Source organism: Antechinus flavipes, chromosome 1 (assembly GCF_016432865.1).
Source record: "Antechinus flavipes isolate AdamAnt ecotype Samford, QLD, Australia chromosome 1, AdamAnt_v2, whole genome shotgun sequence".
NCBI lineage: Eukaryota > Metazoa > Chordata > Mammalia > Dasyuromorphia > Dasyuridae > Antechinus > Antechinus flavipes.
Genome location: NC_067398.1, coordinates 97,706,088 through 97,731,757, shown reverse-complemented (window position 1 = coordinate 97,731,757; position 25,670 = coordinate 97,706,088). Strand labels below are relative to the sequence as shown.

The 25,670-nt window shown below is 33.7% G+C and overlaps 1 protein-coding gene across 3 annotated transcripts in view; it reads left to right on the top strand.

Annotated features, from left to right (window-relative positions):
* CCDC171 (coiled-coil domain containing 171) overlaps positions 1-21,903 on the top strand; it is a 451,802-nt gene extending 429,899 nt beyond the window's left edge. For all 3 annotated transcript variants that reach the window (XM_051987110.1, XM_051987103.1, XM_051987118.1), the window contains one exon: positions 21,626-21,903. In XM_051987110.1, the coding sequence (XP_051843070.1) occupies positions 21,626-21,841 (216 nt within the window). In that variant the 3' untranslated portion in view covers positions 21,842-21,903. The remainder of the gene's footprint in view (positions 1-21,625) is intronic.
* The last annotated feature ends 3,767 nt before the right edge of the window (positions 21,904-25,670 follow it).

The following is a 25,670-nucleotide window of genomic DNA, read 5'->3' as shown; positions in this document are numbered from 1 at the left end:
ATGATTGCACTCATTTCACATGAAAGAGAGGTTATTCTTAAGATTCTGCAAGCTAGACTTCAACCAGTATTTGAACTGAGAATTAGCAGAAGAGCAAGGTTGGTTTTTGAAGAGGCACAGAAACTAGAGACCAAATTGCCAACAGTTGCTGGATTATGGAGAAAGCAAGGCAATTCCAGAAAAACATCTACTTCTATTTCATTGACTACAATTATAAAGTCTGATTTTTGTGGATGACAACAAAATATATCATGTTTTTAAAAAGAGAAGAGTACCAGATCATCTTACTTATCTTCTGAGAAACCTGTATGAGAACCAAGCAGCAACAGTTGTACTGAAATGGAACAATTGATTGGTTTAAGATTGGAAAAGGAGTACAACAAGATTGTATATTATCAATTTATTTCACTTATTTGGAGAGTATATCATGTGAAATACCAGACTGGATGAATCAAAAGCCAGAATTCAGGTTGCCAGGAGAAATGGCAATCACCAATACTACTCTGAAGGCAGAAAATGAAGAGGAATTAAGAAGCCTTTTGATGAAAGAACCTTAAAGATCTTGGCAAATGGATCTATAAAATCCTGGCAAATAAAGGGAGAAGAAATGGAAGTAGTGTCAGATTTAGTGTTCTCTGTACAGTGACTGCGGTCATGAACTTAAAAGATACTTGCTCTTTGGAAGAAAAACTATGGCAAATCTGGATAGCATACTAAAAAGGAGATATCATCTTACCAACAAAGCTCTTTGTAAGTCAAAAGGTATATATATATATATATTTGTTTGTTTGTTTGTTTTTGGCAGCAGCAATGTATGGCTGTCAGAGTTAGACTATAAAGAAAGCTGAGTGCCATAGAATTGATGCTTTTAAATTCTGGTGCTAGGAAAGCAAAGAAATCAAAGCAGTCAATAGTTAAAAGAATTTAATTCAGGCTATTCTGGCTATTCACTAGAAGAGCAAATATTGAAGCATACTCTTAAATATTTTACCCACACAATGAGAAAATAGGAGTGGTTGGAAAAAGCCCTGATGTTGAGAAAGATTGAAGACCAAAGGAAAAGGAGATGGCTGAAGTTAAGATGCTAGATAGTATCATGGAAATAATGAACATGGACTTGGACAGACTGAATGATATTGTAATCTATAAGGTCTTGGAATACTATGGAGACATGCAGAGTGAGACATGAATGACTGAACAACAAAGAAATCAAAAGTCCATTAAGTACAAATCTCTTTTTTACAGTTGGGGAAAGTGAACCTCAAAAAGGTTGTCACTTGCTAGTTAGTACTTTCTCAATTTTATCACTCTATATGATTCAGCTTCCCCATTTGTAAAATGAGGGGATTGGACCCAATGGTCTCTAAGATCTCTTCTAGCTCTAAAGCTATGGTCCTATATAATCTGTTGTGGTATCTCCTGGAATGCTTGCTTGTCTGTTAAGCATCTAATTCTCTCCTTAACGGAGGAAGCCCATGATGCATGTAAAGTTATTCACAAATACTTTCTTTTGTAGTTAAGAAAGTAGGCATATTGCTTAATACTTAGTGATGTGCTTTTTAGTCTTTCTTTTTTGGTTAGGAGTTATATCTGAGAATTTTTTCATGCTTTTGATATCTTCTATTTCTTCAGAAACCCTAAAAATCAGTTCTTCAGTAGCTTCAAAATTGTGTCTCCTACATGGCACACCTTCCTTATGTACACTAGGTCTAGTCAGATTTTCTCATCTTTATTCCCTTAAATACTCTATTTCCATCTCCTTTATAAACAAAACCAGAATAGTGATCTTAAAGTTCAAATGTCTTGCTTCCTTTTCCTTTATGCTAAAAAGTTTGTCATAACACATTTATAGATTCTCTTTCATATTTCATCATTGTCCTTTTTACAGAATCGTCCTTAAATGCTCCCAAAATGGCTGTTTAGTTGAATCTCTCTCTTTCTCTTTTTTTCTATCTCTTCCTGTGTGTGTCTATGTGTCTGATTTTCTGTCTCTCTTTCAAAACTGATTGTAGAATAATTCCTACATCAGCAATGAGTACTATGCAGTCTGTTACAGCTTAACTACTTTCATTTTGTGTGATTTGTTGTTGTTGTTGTTGTCGTCTTTTTGTTATTTTCCTGAAATATTCATAACACATAGGGTGTCCCCAAGAGTCTTAGTGTAATTGTAAACATTAACAACTTCAGAAATGTAAATGCTACATATATGTCCAAAATTGAAAGGTTACTTACATTTAAAAATAGACATTTCTTATTAAAATACAATATAATTGCTATCTTGTTCTATCTAGACACTATTTGAACTTTGTTCAAATTTTCATTAGCTACTGCTCAGTGATCAAAAGAATTGTTTGTAATCCCAACCTTAAAATCCTACAAAGAATGAGATATCAATTCATTTTTTCCAATATATGTTTTTCTTTTTCATCCTGATCTATTCCCACCATTGAATTGAAATCAACAAATATAAAACTATAGCATTTAATGTATAGGTTCTTGATAAATTCTTTATAGGATTTCTCCACCTTCATCTTTAGCAATATTATTGCATAGACTTCAATTGTTTGCATAATGATAATTTTATAAATAAGCATTACATTATAAGTATTGGTACATTTAGATCATCAAATATTTCATGATGCTTTTGTTGCTTTTCACTATACTATATAACTAACTCTTCCAATTCTTTTATTTGCCTCTTCAAGGAAAACCTGTAAGCCATCTTTGCCTTTTTTGTTGACACTACCTTCTGTGTTCAAATTTTGTATATGACAGTAATGTTAGAATTGACATAATTGAGAAGCAATGAAAAATTTTCATGAACTGACAAAAAATAAAGCAGAGTTAAAAAAGTATCCATAATCACTAGAGCACTATAAGTGAAAAGAATAACAAAAACAAAATAATAAAAACTGAATATTATGAAATTAAAAAGATTTCTCTTGGGCTTCAAAGAAATGATATGAGAAGAGATCTTTTCCAGTTAATTTATAGAAGTAAGGGATTATAGGTGTGGGATATTGCATATAATGTCAGTTTTTTTTTTTCCTTTTCATCGTGTAAATTGATTTTGCCAAATTTTTTTCTATTCCTTAATTTTTGTTGTTGTTATATGGATTGACCCTCAGGTAGAAAAGGAAGGGAAAACATGGGCAATATGTAGGTTATATATGAAAGCAAAAATATCAATGAAATCAATTAAAATAATAAAAGAAACACTGTTATATATATATTCGGTGTCTTCTAGTAATTGTTGGTCTTAGATATCATATTTAGAGTAGCATCATTTAAGCTAATGTTTTAGAATGTCTAAAAATTATGTGACTTTTAGAATACTTTGCTTCCTTTTCTTTTACATTGCCACTATAACTGTAGAAGTGGTAGAATTGTCTTTTCCATTTTGTATTTCTTTTTGTTTTATAATTTGCCATAATGATAATTAATATTTATAAGGAGCTTTAAAATTTTTCAGGGCCTTTTACATAATTTGTCTTATTTGAACCTTACAATAACCCTTGAGGTAAATTGTTACAGTTATTATTATAATTATCTCTATTGTACAGATGAGAACATTTAGAGAAGTCAATTGATTTGCTTGCATTTACTATTTACATGGTAAATAGCAGTGACTAGATTTGAATCTATCTTCTTGATTTTGCCCGGCTACTGCTCACTAATCTGAGTTTATGAGTGTCACCTTTCTTGTATTCTCCAAATCATATTACTTGAGTATCCATCTTTCACTGAGAGGTAGATCACTTTTTTAATTCTCCAGAATTAAGAATAGAAACTATATCAAACTTCCTTCCCTTCTCTACTGCTCTTAATCTTGAAGTAGAGCTCATTCAATGAATTGGAGGACAGAAGGGATCCCCCAAATTCTGGAAGCATATGTTCTTCAAAGGAAGATTCTGACTTAAGTAACAAGATTGGGGACTAGACATTTTATCTTATTCCTACAACTCTCAAAACTCTCAAAACAAAAACTGTGTATCAAATAGGTAAAGCAACTTTAGTTGTTTCTGTGGTCCAATATAAACCCAGGAACCCAAAAAAAAAAAAAAAAGATTAAAAGAAAAATCCAGATCCATGATGCTTACTGATCCTGAACTCACTCAGAACCCTTCTCATATCCCTTAAGCTAACAGCAGTAAGACTGTACTAGCAGATCAAAGGACACAAAACAGTTTTACAACACTCCCAATTGTACCATCCCACTCTTTAGTGTCATGATATACTGTCTCCATACTGCAAAAATATGCCTTGGGTGTAATAGACAGCCAGGTGACTAGAGTACCTTAAAAGCAAAAGCCAGTAGCATTAGTATTGTAAAGCTCTGAACTCCTAGTGCCAGGGTAGACAACTTCAGAGCCTGGAGCAGACATCACAAACCTGTAGCACCAGTGCTGCAAACATCCAGATTGCCATAGCTTTGAAAGGTAATGAATTAAGGAATAGGGTCTGCACAACACTCCACTAAGCTAAAGAAAGAGCACAACATCCAACTAGAGTTAGTTCTAATCACTCAAAAAATCATTTGGGGCAGAAATCTAGGCTGATGAATTAAAATTCCTCAGCATGAGAGGATGCTGAGATAATTTGATTTTCAGCCCTCAAGGAATCCAAAAGAAAGGGTGTTAGAAAGTGAGAAAGTAAAAGGAGTGTGCAGTGTGTGTGTGTGATTTCAAAGATCTTGAACATGAACAGATAAATCAATAGGAAAATCAGTAGCAACAGAAGGAAATGTGGTCTCGAGATCTAATGAATAAGTTTATCATCATTGAATAAATACTGCAAAAAGAAAGGAAAATAATCCTATACTTGATGAGACAGGACCAATGGTATTTGAGGAAAACTTGGAATCACAAGCACTGTTCTTAAGTGGTTCAAAAGAAAAATGAGTTGTATGGAAGATTTTATTGAAGTTTATTTTTCATATATAGGAGGTAGATAGCTTAGATGTTGTAATATAATGAGGAATTGTGGCTTGGAATACGCTATTATAAATTTTAATAGAATATCAATTTGCAATGAATTTCTTAGAATGTATGCATATACTCTCAGACTCAGTTGATATATTGGTTGGTTTTGTGGACCTAATTTTTTTCCTCTTAAAAGTTTGTTCTTCATTAAATTGGGATGGCCCATTGGATGGGAGTGTGGAGAAAAATATGTTGAAAAATGAGGATCGTGTAAAGACAAAATATATCTTAATTTAGAAAAAAATGGCTTTCGAGAAATTTTAGGTACTTAAGTAAAACATTTCCTACAACATGCAATTTGGAATTTTTCTTCTTCCCCATCCCCACTACATTTGACCAGAGCCAATGTTTAGTAATTCTACTCAGAAGGAAAAAAAATATTGAACAGATTAGGGGCAGAGTGATATTTATAGTTTCCTTATTATTACTGAATTTTCTACATAAACCAAAAAGTTATATTATAACTTTAAGAGGAAATTCTTTAGTAATGAAAAAGTAGTTAGAAACCTCTTGCCTAATAGTTCCCAGAGAGAGTGGAACATATATACCTTTTGACCATGTAGATAGTAATTTAGCAGCTGTTGATGGCATTTATAGAATCTTCAAAAATATTTTATATAGCTGCTAAGGAAAATGATTTACATCATATTGTTACATTTAATTTTTTCTGTAGGGTCATCTTGTATGAGTTTACTAGTTATCAATTTGTTCTCTTTGAAGTATGTAATTGTAAAAGTTGATTTTAGAAGTTGTTCTTTTATTAATCAAAACCTCAGGATTTTCTGACCAACTTTAAAAGCTTCATGGCTTTTAACTAGCCAGTTATGTTTTCCCTTCAAATTTTGAAGAAGCGAAGGAAGAGGCTGTTATATGTAAAATCATAGCTAAACATAAAAAATTAATAATGCCATTGTAGATAAAATTAAGTTTAGAAGGTGAACATTCTTTAAAGGAACATTTGGAGATTTAAAACCATAAAAAAGAGTTGCATAGTCCATTGGTTACCCAAAATGAATTGGGTATATATCTATCTATATAGATATATATACTTAACCAAAACACAGTATCTTAGAGTTGGGAACAATTTCAGAAATTATCCACAAATCTTACAGTGCACAAATCCTCTTTTGACATCTTAACAGGTGGTGATCCATATGTACATGCACACTATTATCTAATTTTCCCTTATATGTCAGGGAGTTTTCATGTCCAATGAAAAAAATGAAAGAAACTTCGTTTTTCGAGCAGGGCCAGGAGATCATTATATACTTCAACAACAATACTATATGATGACCAATTCTGATGGACCTGGCCATCTTCAGCAATGAGATGAACCAACTCAGTTCCAGTGGAGCAGTAATGAACTGAACCAGCTACACCCAGTGAAAGAACTCTAGGAGATGACTAAGAACCATTACATTGAATTCCCAATCCCTATATTTTTGCCTGCCAGCTTTTTGGATTTCCTTCACAGGCTAATTGTACAATATTTCAGAGTCCGATTCTTTTTGTACAGCAAAATAACGGTTTGGTCATGTATACTTATTGTGTATCTAATTTATACTTTAATATATTTAACATCTACCGGTCATCCTGCCATCTGGGGGAGAGGGTGGGAGGAAAGAGGGGAAAAATTGGAACGAGAGGTTTGGCAATTGTCAATGCTGTAAAGTTTCCCATACATATAACCTGTAAATAAAAGGCTATTAAAATTAAAAAAAAAAAAAGAAACTTCATTTTTGTTCATTTCTGCTACCTGATTCTACTAACATGCTAGTAAGTAGTAAAAAAGAGTCAGTAAAGTAAAGAAGGAAGAAAAAAATAACCTACAAGGAACAAATAAAGATTTTCTGCAGAAATTCTTGCATGTAAAAAATGAAAGAAATTGCTAGGCTACCTGACTTATCAGGTATCATTCACTTGTATTCAACAAATATTAAGTATCTTCTCCTATGCTAGATTCTGGAGATATAAAGACCAAAAGGAAATAGACCTTACCAGTGGTATATACTGGTAAATGTTTAACAACTGTAAAAATATAGTTGAATTTAAGTTTAATCTTCATTATTAACATTTCTTCCATCAGTTTCTCAAGTCTCAACAGTCAAGAAAACAACATATCAAGCTCTGATTGATAGTTTTTGGCCATTTATGAAATGTAAATGCTTATACTAAAATTTTAATGGATATTCTTGAGCCCATACAAGCTTGGGCACACTCAACTTTTCTTCCCCCTCAGTTATCAATAGAGCTTTGGACTTATTAATGGAAGTATGTTCTATGTAAGTTTCTTTGATACAGAGAAGATGGACAACAAAATGCCTCAACTTTCATCAGAACTTAGAATTTATAATGATTTAATACCTTTTGGGGGTATTAGGATGTGATTTCCTTCCACTGATGAAATAACTAATAATTTCATTTTAGAATAAAGTCCATTGGAGTTTATTGATTTTTAACTGTAGATTCTGTATGTCAGTCTTCCAAAAGCTAATGAGATCTTAAGAGCTCTTACTTAAGAGAAACTTAATGTCTAGAATAAGGAAAGTGAAAAAAAAGGGGGTGACATGATCAAATCTACATTTATGAAAAGCACTTTGATATCTATGCAAAAGATAGAGTATGTAATGTTCTTCTCTAAAATATATTGTTCTCCTCTGGGAGATGACTAAGAACCATTACATAGAATTCCCAATCCCTATATTTTTGCCCGCCTGCATTTTTGATGTCCTTCCCAGGCTAATTGTACAATATTTCAGAATCCGATTCTTTTTGTACAGCAAAATAACGGTTTGGTCATCTACACTTATTTTGTATTTAATTTATACTTTAACATATTTAGCATGTATTGGTCATCCTGCCATCTAGGGGAGGGAGTGGGGGTAAGGAGGGGAAAAGGAAGGGAAAAATTGGAATGAAAGGTTTAGCAATTATCAATGCCGTAAAATTACCCATGCATATAACTTGTTCTTCTTTAAAATAATATAATGGTTCTCTCTGGGAGTGAGTTGGTTTCTCAGGGAGGTTTTCTGGAGGCAGTCTTAGTATCAATTAAGAGTAATAATCACCCAAAACACAGTCACCCAAAACACAGCCAGGTGATAAAAGTTCAGATCTTTTATTGTCTCCAATATAGCCCGGTTAGTTTTCTTAGAGGCCTATCTCTCTGCTTGGTTCTAAGAGCTCTTGCAGCTTTGTCCTTTGCTTCTGCCTCTGCTTTCTTCAGCCTCTAATTCAGCTCCAAGTTGAATCTGTCTTGCCTCTGAGAAAGGGCTTCTGGCTCTCAATCTCCCAGAGTGCTCCTCTCTGACCCCAGTCAATGTTCCGAAGTAAAACTCCTCACTCAGAAAGGGCTTCTGGCTGAACTCATTTGATGCTCCCCTCTCAATCTAAATTCAGCTGAACAAAAGCTATTAAAAATTTAAAAAAAATATATATATATATATATATATATATATATGTATATATATATATATATATATATAGTTCTCTTGGAGCAGGTTTCTTGGGGGGCTTCTGAAGGCAGCCTTCATTTTAGTTCAAAGTAATCACCCCGAATGCAGCCAGGAGTTTAAGTCCAAATCCTTTATTGTCTCCTTCCTTGGGCCTGGTTAGCTTTCTTAGAGGCCTGTCTCTCTCCTTGGTTCCTCTGCCAACTTCAGTCTCCAGCCAGCACAAAGGTGGTAGATGGAATGAATCTGTCTCCTCCTCCAAGAGTGAGCTTGTCCTTTAGTGGGCTTCTCCTTATATATGCTCTCTTAAAGGTGTGAATCTTGTGGAACTAATAAGTACTAAGTACATTAGTGAACTAGAGAACTGTTAAGTACCATGCTAAATTAGATAATTATTGTCTCTATCAATTCCAGTGACTTTGTCCTTATAAGAATCTTAACAAGAGTGGAAAGAGACTTGCAGCGGGGATACAGATTAGGAAGTAATTGTAATAGTCCAGGGAAGAAATAGTGACTTCACTACAGTGGTGATTGTATGAATTAAGAGGAGGTGGAGGATATGTGGTAATTGAGGTGAGGAAGTCAGGTGGCACAGAGTTTAAGAATAAGTATAATTAGGAGGTTGATGGTCTCTTCTATTGTAAAAGAGAATTAGGTAAAGTAGTATGGAAGGAGAATTAAGAGAGAGAAGAAGCAAACATTCAAAAGACTCTATTTAAAAGGATAGAGTAGTAAACAGGCTCAAATCTGCAGGATAAAGATGGAAAAAAAGCTGATAGGTTTGGCAATTAAGAACTCTTGGGTAATTTTGGAAAGAATGGTTTAATGAGTTATAAGGTTTGGAGGTCAAATTGCAGAAAGTTAAGAAGAGAGTGAAATTAGTGAATCAGAGAGGTTTTTGGAAGAAATTTGATAAAGAAAAGGAGAAGAGTCATAAGATTATAACTTAGGGGTGATGGTAGTATCTAGGAAGGATTTTTAAGGAGGGAGGAGACACTTAGATTAACTTGTAGTCAGCAGGGATGGAGTCAATTATCTTATTATTAGTTACCTTATTATTATTAAATTAATCCTTCCCATTCCCTTCACTGCCAAATATTACAAAGGAGAAACTAACCTGCCAACTGTCTGCAATTCCTTACTTTTCACTTTCTCTTTACCTTAAATTTGCTGCCTGCTCCTGATGCTCTACCAAAGTTGTTCTCAAAGATATTCTTTGCCTTTTGAATCCCTATAATCAAAAGTTTAAATAAACTATAATTCCACTATGATATGATGAATGCAAAATACAATGAAATTTTCACCTTCCTTATTCTGGACATTAAGTTTCTCTTAAGTAAGATCTCTTAAGATCTCATTAGCTTTTGGAAGACTAACATGCAGAATCTAGTTAAAAAAAAACTCACACATGTTTTTTAAATATATTCTTATTCAGATCCAACTCCATTATTATATATTTGTAAAGTTGATTTTTGAGCCTAAATTTTGTAATTTTCATTTCTCTTAAATTTCACCTTAATTTTTCTAGTTCATCAAAATAATTTCAGATCTTAATTCTGTTTCTTAATCTGTTTGCTATTACTTCTAGTCTTATGTCAGAAATACATTTGACAGACATATCCAAATCAGTGATAAAAAAATGTTAAAATATTATAGTGCCAAGGCCAGAGTCTTGGGATAGCTAGGAAAGGCCATCTCCTAATATGAAATTTTACCATGAATGATTTTTAATCTTATTGTTTAATTACTTCAGAATCTAACTGCTTATTATTTGTCTTATCCATGAGAAAAGATAGTTTATAAAATATATTGCTGAGATATGAGTGTATTATGACCAGTCTACTAAGCTGATCAAAAAAGGAAAAGTGATGATTACTCTGACATTTTCTGTTTTTGATGAAGCCATGCTGGTTCTTAATGATTACCATTTCCTTTTCTAGATACTCAAAGCTTATTTCTTCAATTTTATGTTCTAGAGTGGGCAAAAATGCCCATTGACCTGAGGGCTACAAATTTTGTGCTATTCTTTTTTTTTTTTTTTTTTGAAAATTTAGTCATTTGTCCTTATCCAGGCCTTTGGCTTTTTCATTCTCCACAATTTTTAAGAGATCACTGTTAGCAACTCAGTGGCTCAAAATTTCATTCAGGTAATGTGAATCTGATGAGGTCTAGATATGGGGTACCTAAATGAAATTAGGGTTTAATTGAGATCTGGTGGCAGGTTCAGGGTACAGCATACATAGAGCTCCCCTGCAACCCCTTTGGATTCAGTGTAAGGATACAGAGTTAAATGAGGCCTAGTGGCTGCATGAGAGTCCCCTGTAAAGGAATTTATAGGCCCAAAAAGCTAGATTGATAAAAGAGGTTTATTATAGAAATTGGAAGTAAGGTTAAAGTCTAGTTAAGGAAATAGGTAAGGATAAAGAGATAAGAAGAGCACCAGACAGAGGGTTCCAATGGACAGAGGGTCCTGGCATGGCAGGCGTAAGGTTGGCATGTTTGGACCTCTGCAAAGAGAGCATTCCAGCTTAACTCTTTTATAATGAGAGATTTAGCTAAAGGGGCAAGTGAGTGGAGTCCCAGGTTGGCTCCTTTTGGCTTTCATTGGGGGCTTGAGTCTGCTTGGTGGGGGTTGGGAAACCTGAGCAGATCATTAGAATGGGGGCTGGGACAGCCCAAGTTGGCTCAGATCCATGGAGGCTGGGATAGGCCTAGATCTTCTATTGGAATTCAAAGGGACCAGGATTTGTGAATCAAAGGTCCTAGCTTCCTGGATTGATAATGCATCAGATAAGGAGGAGTTGGGAATCAGAAAGAAAGGAATAAATCAATTCTTAAAGGGACCACAACCTATATCAAATCGAACTCATAATCACTGACAAGTAGTCTCTTAACATCTCTCTTTTTTTAATATTGAATTTTTCCTTCCATCCACCCTTTTTGTTCTCCCCTTCTTATTCCAGTTATCCTTCTTGATAAACAGACAAAAATAAAAGCAAGATGAGTTGAATAGTTCTGTTTTTTCTCTTTTAAACATTAACATTTCATTCACCTCAATTCAAATATTTCTTTGATACTCTTCATTTTTAACATTTCTTTTACAAGACCACTTTTGTTATCCTTACCATTTATTACTAACTCCAGCTGACTCTGAGTGTTAGTGCTTTTCTTAGTGTTCCATGACACACTTTTGTGTTCATCCTTTCATCTGTCTTTGTTTCTATCTACTATTTATGATTTTTTAAAAAAATTTAAATTGGTTGATGAATTTTCCATATCCTTATATCAATCTCCGTAGATACTCTGCATTTTGTTTCACATTAGAATTAGTTTTGTTTCTTTTGAAATTCATTTCCTAAACTTTCCCATTTATAAGAAATTTCTAATATTCTTGAGCTGATTTCCTAAATCAAATCTGAGATCATATGAATCTAGATATCCTTTAACTGAACCTTTTTAAAGTTTTCAATTACATTCTTGTTAAATACTCTTCTCAAATCCAAATTGCATGTCCGATTATGCCCAGCTTTCTTCTTTGTTTTTACCTTCAGTTCTAATATGAAATGATCAAGGTTTCCTTTGCCACTGAAACAACAGTTTTTGCACATTCAGAAGAGTTCTTCTCACTGGTTCTTCCATCTTTTGAAAGATAAAACCATCATTAAGACAAGACAAGAATTTATTAACTGATTTTCTTTAAGGTAGAGAAAGCTCCAAAAATATATAGATAAGTGATAATCCTCATTTCTATATAATGCCACTGGACCAGCTGATGATCTGTTTCCAAAACTACTTATTTTTTTCCTCTCTCCAGTATTATTTTCTCATGACAATATTGCTTCTATCTCTTTATTGTTCTTCACCCAAATGATTTTCTTCAGGCTTCTCTTTTTGGATTCATGGACTTCCTCAGGTATGTATAGTTTCTTAATATCATTTTCTGATATAATTCTTCATTTTACTTTTTTGAATCATTTTCCTTTTGAATGATGAAAAATCTTCCACAAATATATTCCTATCTACCAGTCCTGTGTCACTAATTCTCTAATGATTCCTGTGAGGTCACATTTGCCTCCTTTTGTTTGGCTCTACTAATGCAGCAGCTGACATTTATTATTAATGTCAGCCATTAATGATATCTTGTGACAAAATGTTTTCATGCAAAGACCTTTCATGTTTATAAATATATTTAAATTATGATTTCTCTATATTAGCTGTGACTTTTAGAATTATCCATGTAAAACTTTACTTTTCAGTTTGAATGGTCATTCTTTCTTGGTTTTGGCCAGCATCTTAGTTTTTAAATTTACAGGAAACCTAGAGTCCACCCCCAGTTCATTCTCTTATTTTCAAGTTGAAACAAATATAGAAAGTTACAGAAAAAAACCTTACCTATCTTCATGTTTTCCAAAATTAAAAAAAAAAAAAGCAATTGACATTGGACATGTGTATTAGTCCTAGAAATTCTGACCAGTTTTAGTCCTTCCCTCTAATTTTATAGATAAATAAAGTTGGGCTTCTGGAAATGAAGTGATTTTTCTAAGGTTACTCAATAGGTAGTGCCAGAGCTGAGACTAGAATCTAAGCTTTTACTTCCTTGATCTAGTGTTTTTTCCACTACAGTATGGGACATTGTTTTTATGAAATGTTATTTGAGAACAATAAATAATCTTGCTTTTTTAAAGATGATAAACTTTGGAGGATTTAATTTAATCATATGTGCAGTATTAAGACACATGTCTTAGTGTCATTGTTTTGGATACTTCTTTCTACAAAAATGATTTTGATTTATGTATGGCTTATTGAGTGATTATTATATATAGGACTAATGTTTTCTTTATATTTGTTTAGAAAAATTACTTAGAGAATTTAGACATTTAACTCTGAAAAAGTTTATGACCATTGGGCATTTCCAATGATTATATTTCATGAATTTTTAAATGCATTTTTTTTTTTTTACTGTATTCTGAATATGTATTTAGCTGATGGACTATAACAGTTCAAATAGAAGCACTTACAGCTTGCAGAGTAAATGCAAATAGTTCCATAAAGATTTGCATGACTCCCAATCTTTATTTCAAATAAATAATTTCTTTTTAAAAAATTGTATAAATTCAGATATAAATGATCTCTTTAGATTTTCTCTCATTTTGAAAGTACCTTAAATAAATATGGATTTTAATGGTTTAAAAGAGTGTTTCTGCCAGTTGGTAGTTTTTCAATGTCCATATATTGGTAAAAGTGGTAGGATTGTTTTAAATGTCCACATAGATAAGACTGTTTTAATCAATCCTATTCTGATGTATCTTTATATTTTGGAAGTGACCCCAGGTTTACAAAGTCCCTTTTCATGAACAAAATTTCATGCAGGTATAAAACTGAAAGCACTGAGCTATGGTTAGAGTAAATTTTCCAAGGACCAGTGTAACTATATTCAAAAAGGCCATTTGATATCACCTTTGATAATTTTCAGCTTTCCAACAGCATTGGAATTGGACATAGAGGGTATAGTTTTGTTTTGTTTTTAATCTTCTGACTTTTTCCCATAAGAACAGAACTTCACTGGCCAAACTGATTCCATCTCTTTCTCTATTGATTCCACCTTCCAATTATATGGATTCCTTGGCCAATGTGCTTTTCTCCAGTAGAATATAAGCTTCTTGTGGCTTAGGGATGATTTTTATTATGTTTTTCTTTTGCATCTCTAGACCCTCATACAGTACCTGGCACATATCAAACACTTAATATATGTTTGTCAAGTTGAATTGAATTGTGAAACCTTTAAAAGTTTGTGTAGTGGAAATTATATATTTTGTCTTTTATGATCTAATCTGTTTCTGATAACAGATTTTCCATTACTTTTAGTTTCAACAGATATACTTCTATCTTTTCTACTTTCTTTACGCTGTGATTTTTTATATTTAGTCACTTGTGCATTTGGAATTTATTGTGCATTGTGGCATAAGATGCTGATTTAATCCTGTTTTTCATCAGATTGCTTAGCAATTCTTCTAAAAAAAAAATTAGGGCCCTTCTCTAGTGTTTTTAGACTGAAGAGAAAAACAAAATCTAATATGATATAAGTTAATAATGATAAATTTATAGTGCTGTACTGGCTTTATAAACTAATCTGAAAATTATAGTGTAATGGAAGCAACTGTATGATAATTCATATGTAAAGGACTTTTAGCAAAGCATTTAGTAAAATCTCTAATGCTATTCATGTAGAAAATATAGAGAATTGTGGATTAGACAGTAGTATAAATAGATGGATTCTGAGTTATTTGAATAGCCAGATCCAAAGTGTAGTTATTAGTGGTTCAAAGTTGCCTTAAAAGACAGTGTCCATTTGGATCCCTTGTGGATCTGTACTTGACTCTGTGCTGTTGGACTGTAATGGTTCAAATAGAACCATTACAGCTTGCAGATTGAAATATAAGTACTTCCATAAAGATTTGCATGATACCCAGTCTTTATTTTTTATCAATGAACTGAGCTAAGCCTTGGATGGAATACTTATAAAATTTGATGTCATTGTGATAATAGGGAGTTAAGTAGCACTCTGGATGACTTAGTCAGGATTCAGAATATTGTGACCAGTCAGAATATTGCGCCAGAATTAATAAACTGATATTTTGTGGTATGTGTAAAGTCCTACTCTGGTACCTTTCAAGGTACGAGGGACTCTGGATTCTCAAAGATTGTGACAATTAGGGGCAACTAGGTGGTGTAGTGGATAGGGCACCATCCCTGAAGTCAGGAGGACCTGAGTTCAGATCTAATCTCAGACACTTAACACTTCCTAGCTATGTGACCCTTGGCAAGTCACTTAACCCCAACTGCCTTAGCAACCCTCCCCCCCAAAAACAAACAAACAAACAAACAAACAAACAAAGAAACAGAAAAGACTGTGACAACAATGTAAGCTCTGGGAGGTTCAGTGATACTGAACAGCTTCACATATGGCAATAATAACAGAATAAGCCTATTTTTTAAGGACTTATCCCAAGGACATTCAAGAATAAATGTAGGAGGACTACAAAGAACAAAAAAGAAAAGATATGCCAAAAAAACCCTTCAAAAACCTCAAGATAGTATTTTCCTCATCAAGAATAGAGTAACCAGCACACTTGCACCTAACATCACAGTCCCAAATGTGCTTTTGGACAAGGGAGAAAAGGTACTAAAGAGAACAAAGATGATAAAAATAGTTATATTGTACCAAATGTCTCTAAAGGATATCCATACTGGAAGTCATATCACTGTTAGAGCATTAAGGCCTTAATATACAAAATAGCTGAAGGAGGGGAAAACAACAAAGGGAACAGGGAAAAACCCATTCCTGAGACTTTATTAATGCCACCCGCTTCCAACCCAAGACAACCAAAAGAGCATCAATAACTATTAAACACTATATCTTCTCTCCCATTTATACAACATCATTATGAATCTTCCACACAAAAACATTACTGCTAAGGGATATGATTAAGGAACAAATAGGCATTCACAAGTGATTTTGAACAAGGGAACACATTGTTATTTCACAGATGTGAAAAATATAAGATCTTCTCTTCATTGTTACCAAAAAACCCACTTTGACTTGATAAAAAAAACAGCCTTTTAAAATCTCTTTTGCAAGATCTCTTCCACCCATATGTCAAAATCTTTCGACATTCCTTGAATGTTTCCTATTGAATAACCTTCTGATTTCAAATATCAGGTGAGACATAAAATTGGAGATGTATACTCCCCTAAAGTATGCGTATTGCCTAGATCTCAACATACATCTGGATGTACACTCTATAAAACTTTTCCAACATAGGCCTATCTTGGACAGATAGTGCAGACAGACTTAAGAGTGTGTTCCACTGTGAACGAATCCAACCATTCTGGAGAGCAATCTGGAATTATGCCCCAAAAGTTACCAAATTGTGCATACCCTTTGATCCAGCAGTGTTTCTATTGGGCTTATATCCCAAAGAAATACTAAAGAAGGGAAAGGGACCTGTATGTGCCAAAATGTTTGTGGCAGCCCTGTTTGTAGTGGCTAGAAACTGGAAATTGAATGGATGCCCATCAATTGGAGAATGGCTGGGTAAATTGTGGTATATGAATGTTATAGAATATTATTGTTCTGTAAGAAATGACCAGCAGGATGAATATAGAGAGGCTTGGAGAGACCTATATGGACTGATGCTAAGTGAAATGAGCAGAACCAGGAGATCACTTTAATTTCGACAACGATATTGTATGAGGATGTATTCTGATGGAAGTGGATTTCTTTGACAAAGACTCAATTTCAATTGATAAATGATGGACAGAAGCAGCTACACCCAAAGAAAGAACAATGGGAAACAAATGTGAACTATTTGCATTTTTGTTTTTCTTTCCAAGTTGTTTTTTACCTTCTGAATCCAATTCTCCCTGTGCAACAAGAGAACTGTTCAGTTCTGCAAATATATGTTGTATCTCGGATATACTGCAACATATTTAACATATATAGGACTGCTTGCCATCTAGGGGAGGGGGTGGAGGGAGGGAGGAGAAAAATCGGAACAGAAGCGAGTGCAAGGGATAATGTTGTAGAAAAAAAAATTACCCTGGCATGGATTCTGTCAATATAAAGTTATTATAAAATAAAATAAAATATTAAAAAAAAAAAAAAAAAGAGTGTGCTCCAGTGTTGAATTTCAGAAGAAGGACAATGGACTGGATTGCTTTCAGGATATTGCAGATACTGACACAAACCTTCTTATGAAAGCAAAGGATCATCTTTTTATAGGACCATCCTATTAAAGTGAAGTTGCTCTATGACAACAAAATATGGAACACAAAGAGAAGTAGTAAAAATAAGTATCACACAGATGGTAATGGGAGAGGCACAGTGAGGAACTCTGAAGAAGAGGAAGGGTAAAGAAACTTGTATGGTTATGTGGCAAGAAGGAATCCCCTGATGTTATCAACTGAGAGAATATTTGTAAAGCATTTAGCATGGTTCCTGGCACATAGCAGGTGCTATATAAATGCTTTTTTCTTCCCTATTTACCTTCACCTTCAATAAAATTTTGGGAGGACCTGGACAAAATATGCACAGATTGAGCAGATGTGGATAGGTGGCAATCTGTAAGGATGACAGGTAACTTTTGAGGAAATATAAAATATTACACTGAGGTTTAAAGGTAAACTTTTTAAGTACAGGATGAAGGAAGCATATAGATAAATGATATATGAAACATATCTAAGAGTTTTGGTGGATTGGAAGTTCAGTAAGAATCAACAAGATGATATAGCAGTCAAAAATAACAATTGCAATGTTAGGCTGCCTTGAGAAAGGCATAATTGCCAGCAACATGGAGGTGATAATTCTTTGGTACCTTGACCTGATCAAATCACATCTGTAGTATAGAATTAGTTCTGGGGAATACATTTTAGGAAGAAAACTCGACAACCCAGAGAGTGTCCAGAAAGTTCATGTCATTTAAAAATCAGTTGAAGAAACTGTCATTGTTTAATGTGATAAAGAGAAAACGCAGCAGAAACTTTGGAAAATCTGTCAAGGGGAAGAGAGTAAACGAAAGTGTGGATTAATAATTGCAAATTACAAAGTTTAGTTTATGCAATTGATTAAAATTTTAGAGTCTAATAAGACAAAGGAATGTATAGGTCTAATGAATTGTACCCAAACAGGAAGAATATTTATTTGAGGTTATATGGTTGCTTATTCTGATATAGAATATTTTTTGTATACTTTGTATAGAGTTCAGAAAGTACTCTTGAAAAAATATGTTTCTGTATTTCATTAAATGCCAACTGAAGTGAGGTTCTTACGTTTATTTGCAAGGAGTCTGATGCAAGAAGAACTTGGCTTGGTGTTAAGGTCTTAAGTGGAATGGATTGCTTTGAGAAAAATTGTGGATTTCCCATCACTAGGAATCTTTGAGCAAAGGCAGAGTGACCTTTTTTCCCATGTGTTTTAGAGATTTTTTTTCCTGATATGAGATTGACCAAGAGACTCCCTGAAAAAAATCATGATCTTGACTTCTGATTCTGTGACTTGAGGGTTTATTAACCATAAAACCTGTCCTGTGGTGGGATAATCAAAAAAAGCCAATCAGATTTTAATAGCTGTGATACATTACTAAATGGATACATGATTGTCCAAAGTAAGTAAAGTGATAAGTCTTGTATGTCAGACCACATCTTGAAGTATTGTGTCCAGTTGTATCGTATTTTAAGAAGTTGGAGGGTGTGATGTGCTTTCTAAAACCCCCAAATTGGGGTGCCAAAATATACTATGCTTTCTAGAGTCCCCACGCTGAGGTGCCAAAATATACCATCTGGACTAGCTTTCTGGAGGATCTCAGGACCAGCCTGAGTCCTTGGTCTTAGTGGAAGAGTAAAGAAGGCAGGAGACCCACGAGTATGGTCTAAGATGGAGTCCAAAGTCTTCTTTGTGTTTGTGGCTGAGACTCTTCTGTATCTGTGTCTGAGACTCCCAGATCCCAGTCCTCTCGGCCCTTAAATACCTTAATATGATTACAACGCTATGGCAACAGAGCATGTGCTAACTGTAGCCTTTACATCACCATATGGCACTTAAGTATATGCTTAACTAGAGAACCATTATCCCATCAATCACACTGAATAGGTGCTTAACTATAAGCACCCTGCTGTCCTTGATTCAAATACACCTTTGCAGAGTTCTGGTTCACTACAGGAAGGTTTCTGGAGGAATGTGAAACAGAATCGATTTAATGATATACCTGAGGATATTTAGAATGGAGAAGAGAAAGCAGGGAAGAAAATGATCATAGTGTTCAAATGCTTGAAAGATTATTCCTTGAAGAAGGAAACAAAAGAGACAAACAGACAAATCTACCCTTTCTTTTTGGCCTAAGAAGTCAAAATTAGGAATAAGAAATGGAAGTCACCAATAAGCAAATTTTAACTGGAAAAAAAAAAAAACCATAATGACAATTAGAAGTGTCAAAAGTGGACTGGATCATTTACTCAGATTATAGTGAATTCTTTTATTTAAAGTCTTTAAGAATATTCTGTCAGAAGTGTTTTTAGAACAGCTCAGTAATATGACCTTTAAAATATCTTCTTACTGGTATCTTCTTATTCTGATTCTTATGCACAATTTGTGTTAAATCAGGCTGTTGTGTTGAAAGCAGCTTTTATGAATACTACATGTAAAAATTAAGAGGGAAAGAAAAAGAAAAAAGAAAAAAATGAAAACTTTCTTGGTATATACAATCCTGTTACCCCAACAAGCCTAAATACCCTCCTTGTAGTTTTAGAACAAGCAGAAATAACAGATACAGTTCATTTAACAAATATTTATCAAATGCTTACAATATGGGATAAAATATTAATGATGCCTGTTACTGGCCTCAAGGAGCTTATGCTTTAGTAGATAAAACTTTCATGTAGATTTCACATGGATTTCTACAGCCAACCAGAAACATCTGAAAATGTAGTTTTAGTATTAATAAAAATAGTAAAACGCCTAACTCCTAATCCTTAAATGTGTGAGATATATTCTTAGTTAGAGATATCCAAGTCTGTTCCATGTGGGATGACTGGATAGATGGCAACTACAGTTCCCAGGTTGGAGTTTTTGAGATTCCACAAACTGCTATTGATTAATCTGCTAAGTAACTTATTTCATAATCATTAGAGTTCTTTTCCTTCCTTGGGGGTGGGTTTAAATAGCTTCTTCATCTGTCCAGTCAAATATGCTGCCATTTTACTTGTCTTTTTAAGGCCTAGCATAAAAAGGGATGATTTTTGTCAGCTATAAGCTTGCAGTAGAGTATCAAGAAATCAAAAGAGTCAACATCAAAGAAAATTGCTGAACTAGGTGTTAGATGTAGTCATTGATTTTTCTCTAGTTGTATGTTAGAAAAAAAACCCCACAAAAACTGTGAAGTATACAACAGTGGAATCCTAATATTTTCTTAAAGTCATCGTTGGCTTTCTTTTATTTTTTTATGTGCAGAACATATTTTTGGGTTATGCTTAAGCATATTAAGGCAGCTTCTAGAATATATTAAAATTGTCTGTATCACACTATATAAAGTCTATATCACACTATGTTGTGGTCAAAACTGTTAAGCAAATCTAGGAGAAAAAAAGAAACTACATTTCAGAATTTGTATCTTAACTTGAAGTCTTAACTGTGCCTTTAATATTAGGCATGTTGATTTATGTCAGTCTGGAATAATTCCAGCATACAATAGGTTACTATTTCTCTTATTTTCTTCTCTATTTCTCTTTCGTCTCTACGTTTCCTAGAAATAATGATCAACTTTTGATGTTTAGATTCTCTGCATGCTAAATATAAATCAGTGCTTACTTTTGAGTCTTAGGAGTTAAATGGGGAGCTTTTTCAAAGTATAAATCAAACTTTCAGGTACTTCAAGGGTGTATAGCATGAAACATGTTTGATCTTTAATAGCTTTCTGATTCAGACAATGTTTTAAAATATCCAACAAATTGATATTTTTGTGTTGCAATCGCATATACTAAAGTTTGTTCAACTGCAGTTTTAATCACGTAGAATAGTGATGTTACTTTTAAAGGCAAAGGCAAAATCTCAGACAATGAGCAGCAATATTGCTCCAAATTGTATTTTAGGCCCTAGAATAATATCATAAAGTAGACACAAGGATAAGTAATTTTAATTAGGACAGCTAGATGGCAGAGTGGAGAAAGAACCAAACCTGAATACAGGAGGAGTCACCTTCCTGAGTTCAAATCTCCCTTTCTCCCACTTTCCCTTCTTTTCCTTACTCCCTTCCTTTCTTTCTTTGAGATTAAACAGACTTGTATAGACCCTAAAATAAGTGAGACAACATTCTTTGATGTTGATCTGTTGGTGAATGTATACAAAGGTTATTGTTTGCAAGATTACATTAATTATTTGATATATCTTTTTCAAATTCCAGTGCCTGCACGAAACTTTTAGTTAGAAGTGCTTTATGCTAGTTAGCAACAAACATTTATTATACAGATGCACATGTATTCAATTGAATTTATTTTAATTTTTGGGTGTTTATATATATTATAACATTAATCTAATTTACATTGAAATAGAGATATTACAAACTTATTTAATATTTTAGTCATTATACTTGACTTCTTTTTCTTTCTTTCTTTCTTTTAATCTTTTGTGCATCTTTCCAGGGATCAAGAGACCATTCAAATCTCTCCATTTCTTCAAGAAGTACTCTTCATGCTGACCGAAACATGAATGGGGATTTCTTGCCACTGAAAGCTGAACTTGACACAACTTATACTTTCTTAAAGGAAGCATTTGTAAATAGTTTGCCCCGGTCTCAGGCTTCCCATCCCCCTGCTGTGAATATATCTACTAATTCCAAAAGAACAATACAAAATTGATTCTGATTTTTATGAAGATAACTTGGAAGTTATATTTAAGAATTAAAACGCTATGTGAAGGATTTTCTTATCACTTAAATTTTGTTTCAGTATATATGACAATGATTTGTCTTTTTTATTATTAATCTGTGTGATTCCTCAATGTCTGCCTTTGTGTGTGTGTGTGTGTGTGTGTGTGTGTGTGTGTGTATGTGTGTGTGTGTGTGTGTGTATGTGTATGTGTGTGTTTTCTTGCATAATGAAATAACCAACTTGGATTTTTTAAAGTTTTATTTATTATCATAGTTGCTCATTTTTATGTAACATATTTTTAAATGTTAAAGAATGACACATTTTGGGTAATTTTCCTCAGACTTAAAAAAATCAATAAGCCATTTTAGTCTCTATCTATCAAAGTTGTTTCATACTTGTCTATTTTAAAGCAGGGCTGCAATACTTTAATAGGATCGAGAGAGCTATTTGAAATGTATGCCAATGATTCCTGTCATTTCATGGCAGCCCTGCCATGGTTCACTGAGCCCCCTCTTCTCTCTTGTCAGCTCAACTGAAGACAAGCATTTAGTTGCAAACTTTAAGCAGGTTGTGCAAAACAGAAATGATGTGACTGCTTCTCCTCCTGCACAATAATGTCACTCCTGGTCAATGTGAGAAGGTCAGGGTGCTCCTTGTAAAGCTACATGATACCATTTGCCCATTTGAACAAGTTAAGTTAACTGCTGAATCTGGTCCCTGCAGGCGTTGAAAACTCATCCTTTTATCAACTGCATTTGATAAGAAAGTCGAGCAATTGCCAGGGAGAATTTCGATGGTATGTTTATGTACTTTATAAGGACAGTTCCCAAACCAGTGTTGCAGGTAATATATTTAGGATAAGCTGCAAGACTTTAAGGTAATGGCTGCCTTGACCTTCAAAACAGACTCCTTTTTTGTTGTTGTTGGTAGGACCCAAGAGTGACGCCCATCTTCGATGCTGACAGAATTTAAAACGAGGCCATTGCCCTGCATTTTCTGCCTTGTAGCACACCAAAGTAAAATTGTATGTCAGGCCGAGATGTCGGGGAGCTGACAAGACGCCCCAGTGACATTTCAGCTGGAAAGAGCAAGTGTCTCGCAACCAAGTGGTCAAATATCAAATAATAGGTCAAGCAGGAAGGAGCTGAGTTCTAACCACAGAGAGCTTTCTGGGAACTTACTTGACAAGCGTTGGGCGCTCTGTGGCTTGACAAAGTGATGTTCTGTTGGGCATCGCCAGCCTTCAGGAGATCCGACGCTGACACTGATTAAACTCTTTAACCCTTAAAGGTTAGATCCTCACAGTTTGCATTGTGGTGAGTGAAGAACAAAAGAAAATTTGTAATGTGTAATTTGCTGTTGTATTAATCAGTGTACTCCCCGATGCTATTAACTTTGGATCAGCACTATTGTTCTCAATAGCGTTCTGATACAAAATCCATATATGAGATTGCTTTTCATCATGAAGTAGTGATACATTAGAAAATAACATTATGTCTTTTGGAATGTGCAATGTCTTATGCTTCATCCAATGTGCCATTTGATTCTAATGTTACTGATGACTGGAAATTGTTTTATTTCTAATGGCAAATAAAAGTGATGCACAAATATTTATATTAGCAAAATTAATCAAATGATGTTTATTTCATCTTAGGTAACAAAGCAAACATAATAATTGATATCTATGAGGGTATTTTATATTATTAGGAAGTTTTATTTAATTTTGTGTTTCTTTAATTTTTTTTTTTTGTTAAACTGAATTTTCCATCAAAGAGTTCACATGTTTTTACTTTTGAATTTTCCTCAAACCTCCATTTTTGTTTTTGTTTTTGTTTTTAAACTAAATATTTTGAGAGAGAGTATGGCAGAATAGAAAAAATATTAGACTCAAAGTCCAAAAACTTGGGTTTAAATTTTTCCATTGATAGTTTATCATGGTGATTTTGGGGGAATCATTTCATCTCTTGGGATCAGTTTTCTTATCCATAAGAGAGGTTTAGAAAGTTTGCTGTAAACTTCAACATGTTATATAAATATCTTAACATCACTATCATCCTGCATTTTTGCAATTATACAATTTCAACTTCAAATAATTACAACTGAGGTAAGTAATTTATTTTATCTATTCTGTGTAAATAATAGAAAAATTTTTTCTCACCTCAAAAATTTTTGTTTTCCATTTCCTTTCAGGGATTAGGACATTTTGAATGTTAAAGATGCTGATGTGTTTATTATTTTGGTATTGGTATTATCAACAGCCTTACACTTTAACAAGAAGTTATATTCTAATGTATAGTTGATAGATAGATATTGGGTATATGTAAAAATTGCCAGACTTGAGTAAACTTTAGGTCAGACACACCTTTCCTCATTTTCATTTTCTGCCCCATGTCTTAGGAGAGAAGAATCCCAGAATTATTTTTAATTCACAAGTAAGCATGTTCACATTTCCCATACAGCGATTACTAAAAAGGCCATAGAAATGAACTTGAGTCATCATTATACCATTGCATTCCCTACCAAATGTACTGTTATATTTATACCATATGCTTTTTTTCCCAAAGTCAGGCTCAGCAGGAGGAAAAGATTTAATGGCATATCCTATGGAGATCTGAGAAACTCTAGACTGCTTCTGAGCACCTTAGTGACCAATTGCTGCATATTTGAGATCTGTATTGCATTGGCAAGAACTACAGCTATATCAGCTTCCTAACCTCCTTAAGAATGATCTATAGAGTAGCCTTTTCTCAAGAGGATAAGCTCAAATATTTTTGTAGAGGGAAGGAAGTTTTACTTTCCATGTCAACATGTGGATTTGTTACTGACCTTCTGTGATGTACAGAAATATTCTACAACTACCATCAACATGAAAGGGACCATGAAGAAACTATGCTGGCCTGAGTCACACTTCTTTACAGATGTGTCTGCCAGAATTTTCATTATAAATTCTTATTGTGGAAGGATATCTTTCAACTTCAAACATATTCATGATCTGTAAAAATTGACATTTAAAGATGATTTGATTATTATGAGCTTAATTTTTTTAAGTACAAAAATAATACCTTAAAGTTTGATTGGCCCTCATTAAATATAACAATCATTTTGATCATTTTTAATTTGCAAAACATGTGATAATAAAATTATAATACAATCAAAACTGTTTCCAGATTAATTTTTACTTTGTTCTGTTTTTCCCCTTTCATCTTCCCCTCCCCTATTCCAAGCAGGCTGTAGTTAAGCAAGGTTATTTTTATGTATACAAATATAGAGGTGTACATATACATACACACATATCTTTTCTACTCAATTAATTTCTTAATCTATAACATCCAATAACATCTATTCAAACTGTAAAATTTATAGTCTGACTCGATTTACCTAGTCTGGCTCCTGGCAGCTTCACAGTTTTATCTCACATTATTACTCTTCATTCACTCTGTATTACACTCAAACTAGATTACCAAATTTTATTAAATTCAGTGTCTGACTCTCACCTCTGTGCATTTTCACAAGCCATCTCCTATAGCTAGGATGCCATCTCTCTTTAATTTTACTTTTAAGCTCCATAAACTTCATAAGGGCAGAATTAGTCTTTTGCTTTTCTTTGTATCTCTGGTCCAGTGAGTGATTGACACAAGTAGACCTTTAATATATGTTTATTAACTAAGAATTCTCACCATCCTTCCAAGATATGGCCGAGTGGCCATCTCCTTTGTGAAATCTTTTGTTTCTCCCAAGATTGTGATTCTTTCTGTCCCCAGAACCTTACATTGAATTTAGTTATCTATTGTACAGGTTGTACTTCTCTTTCTCCATT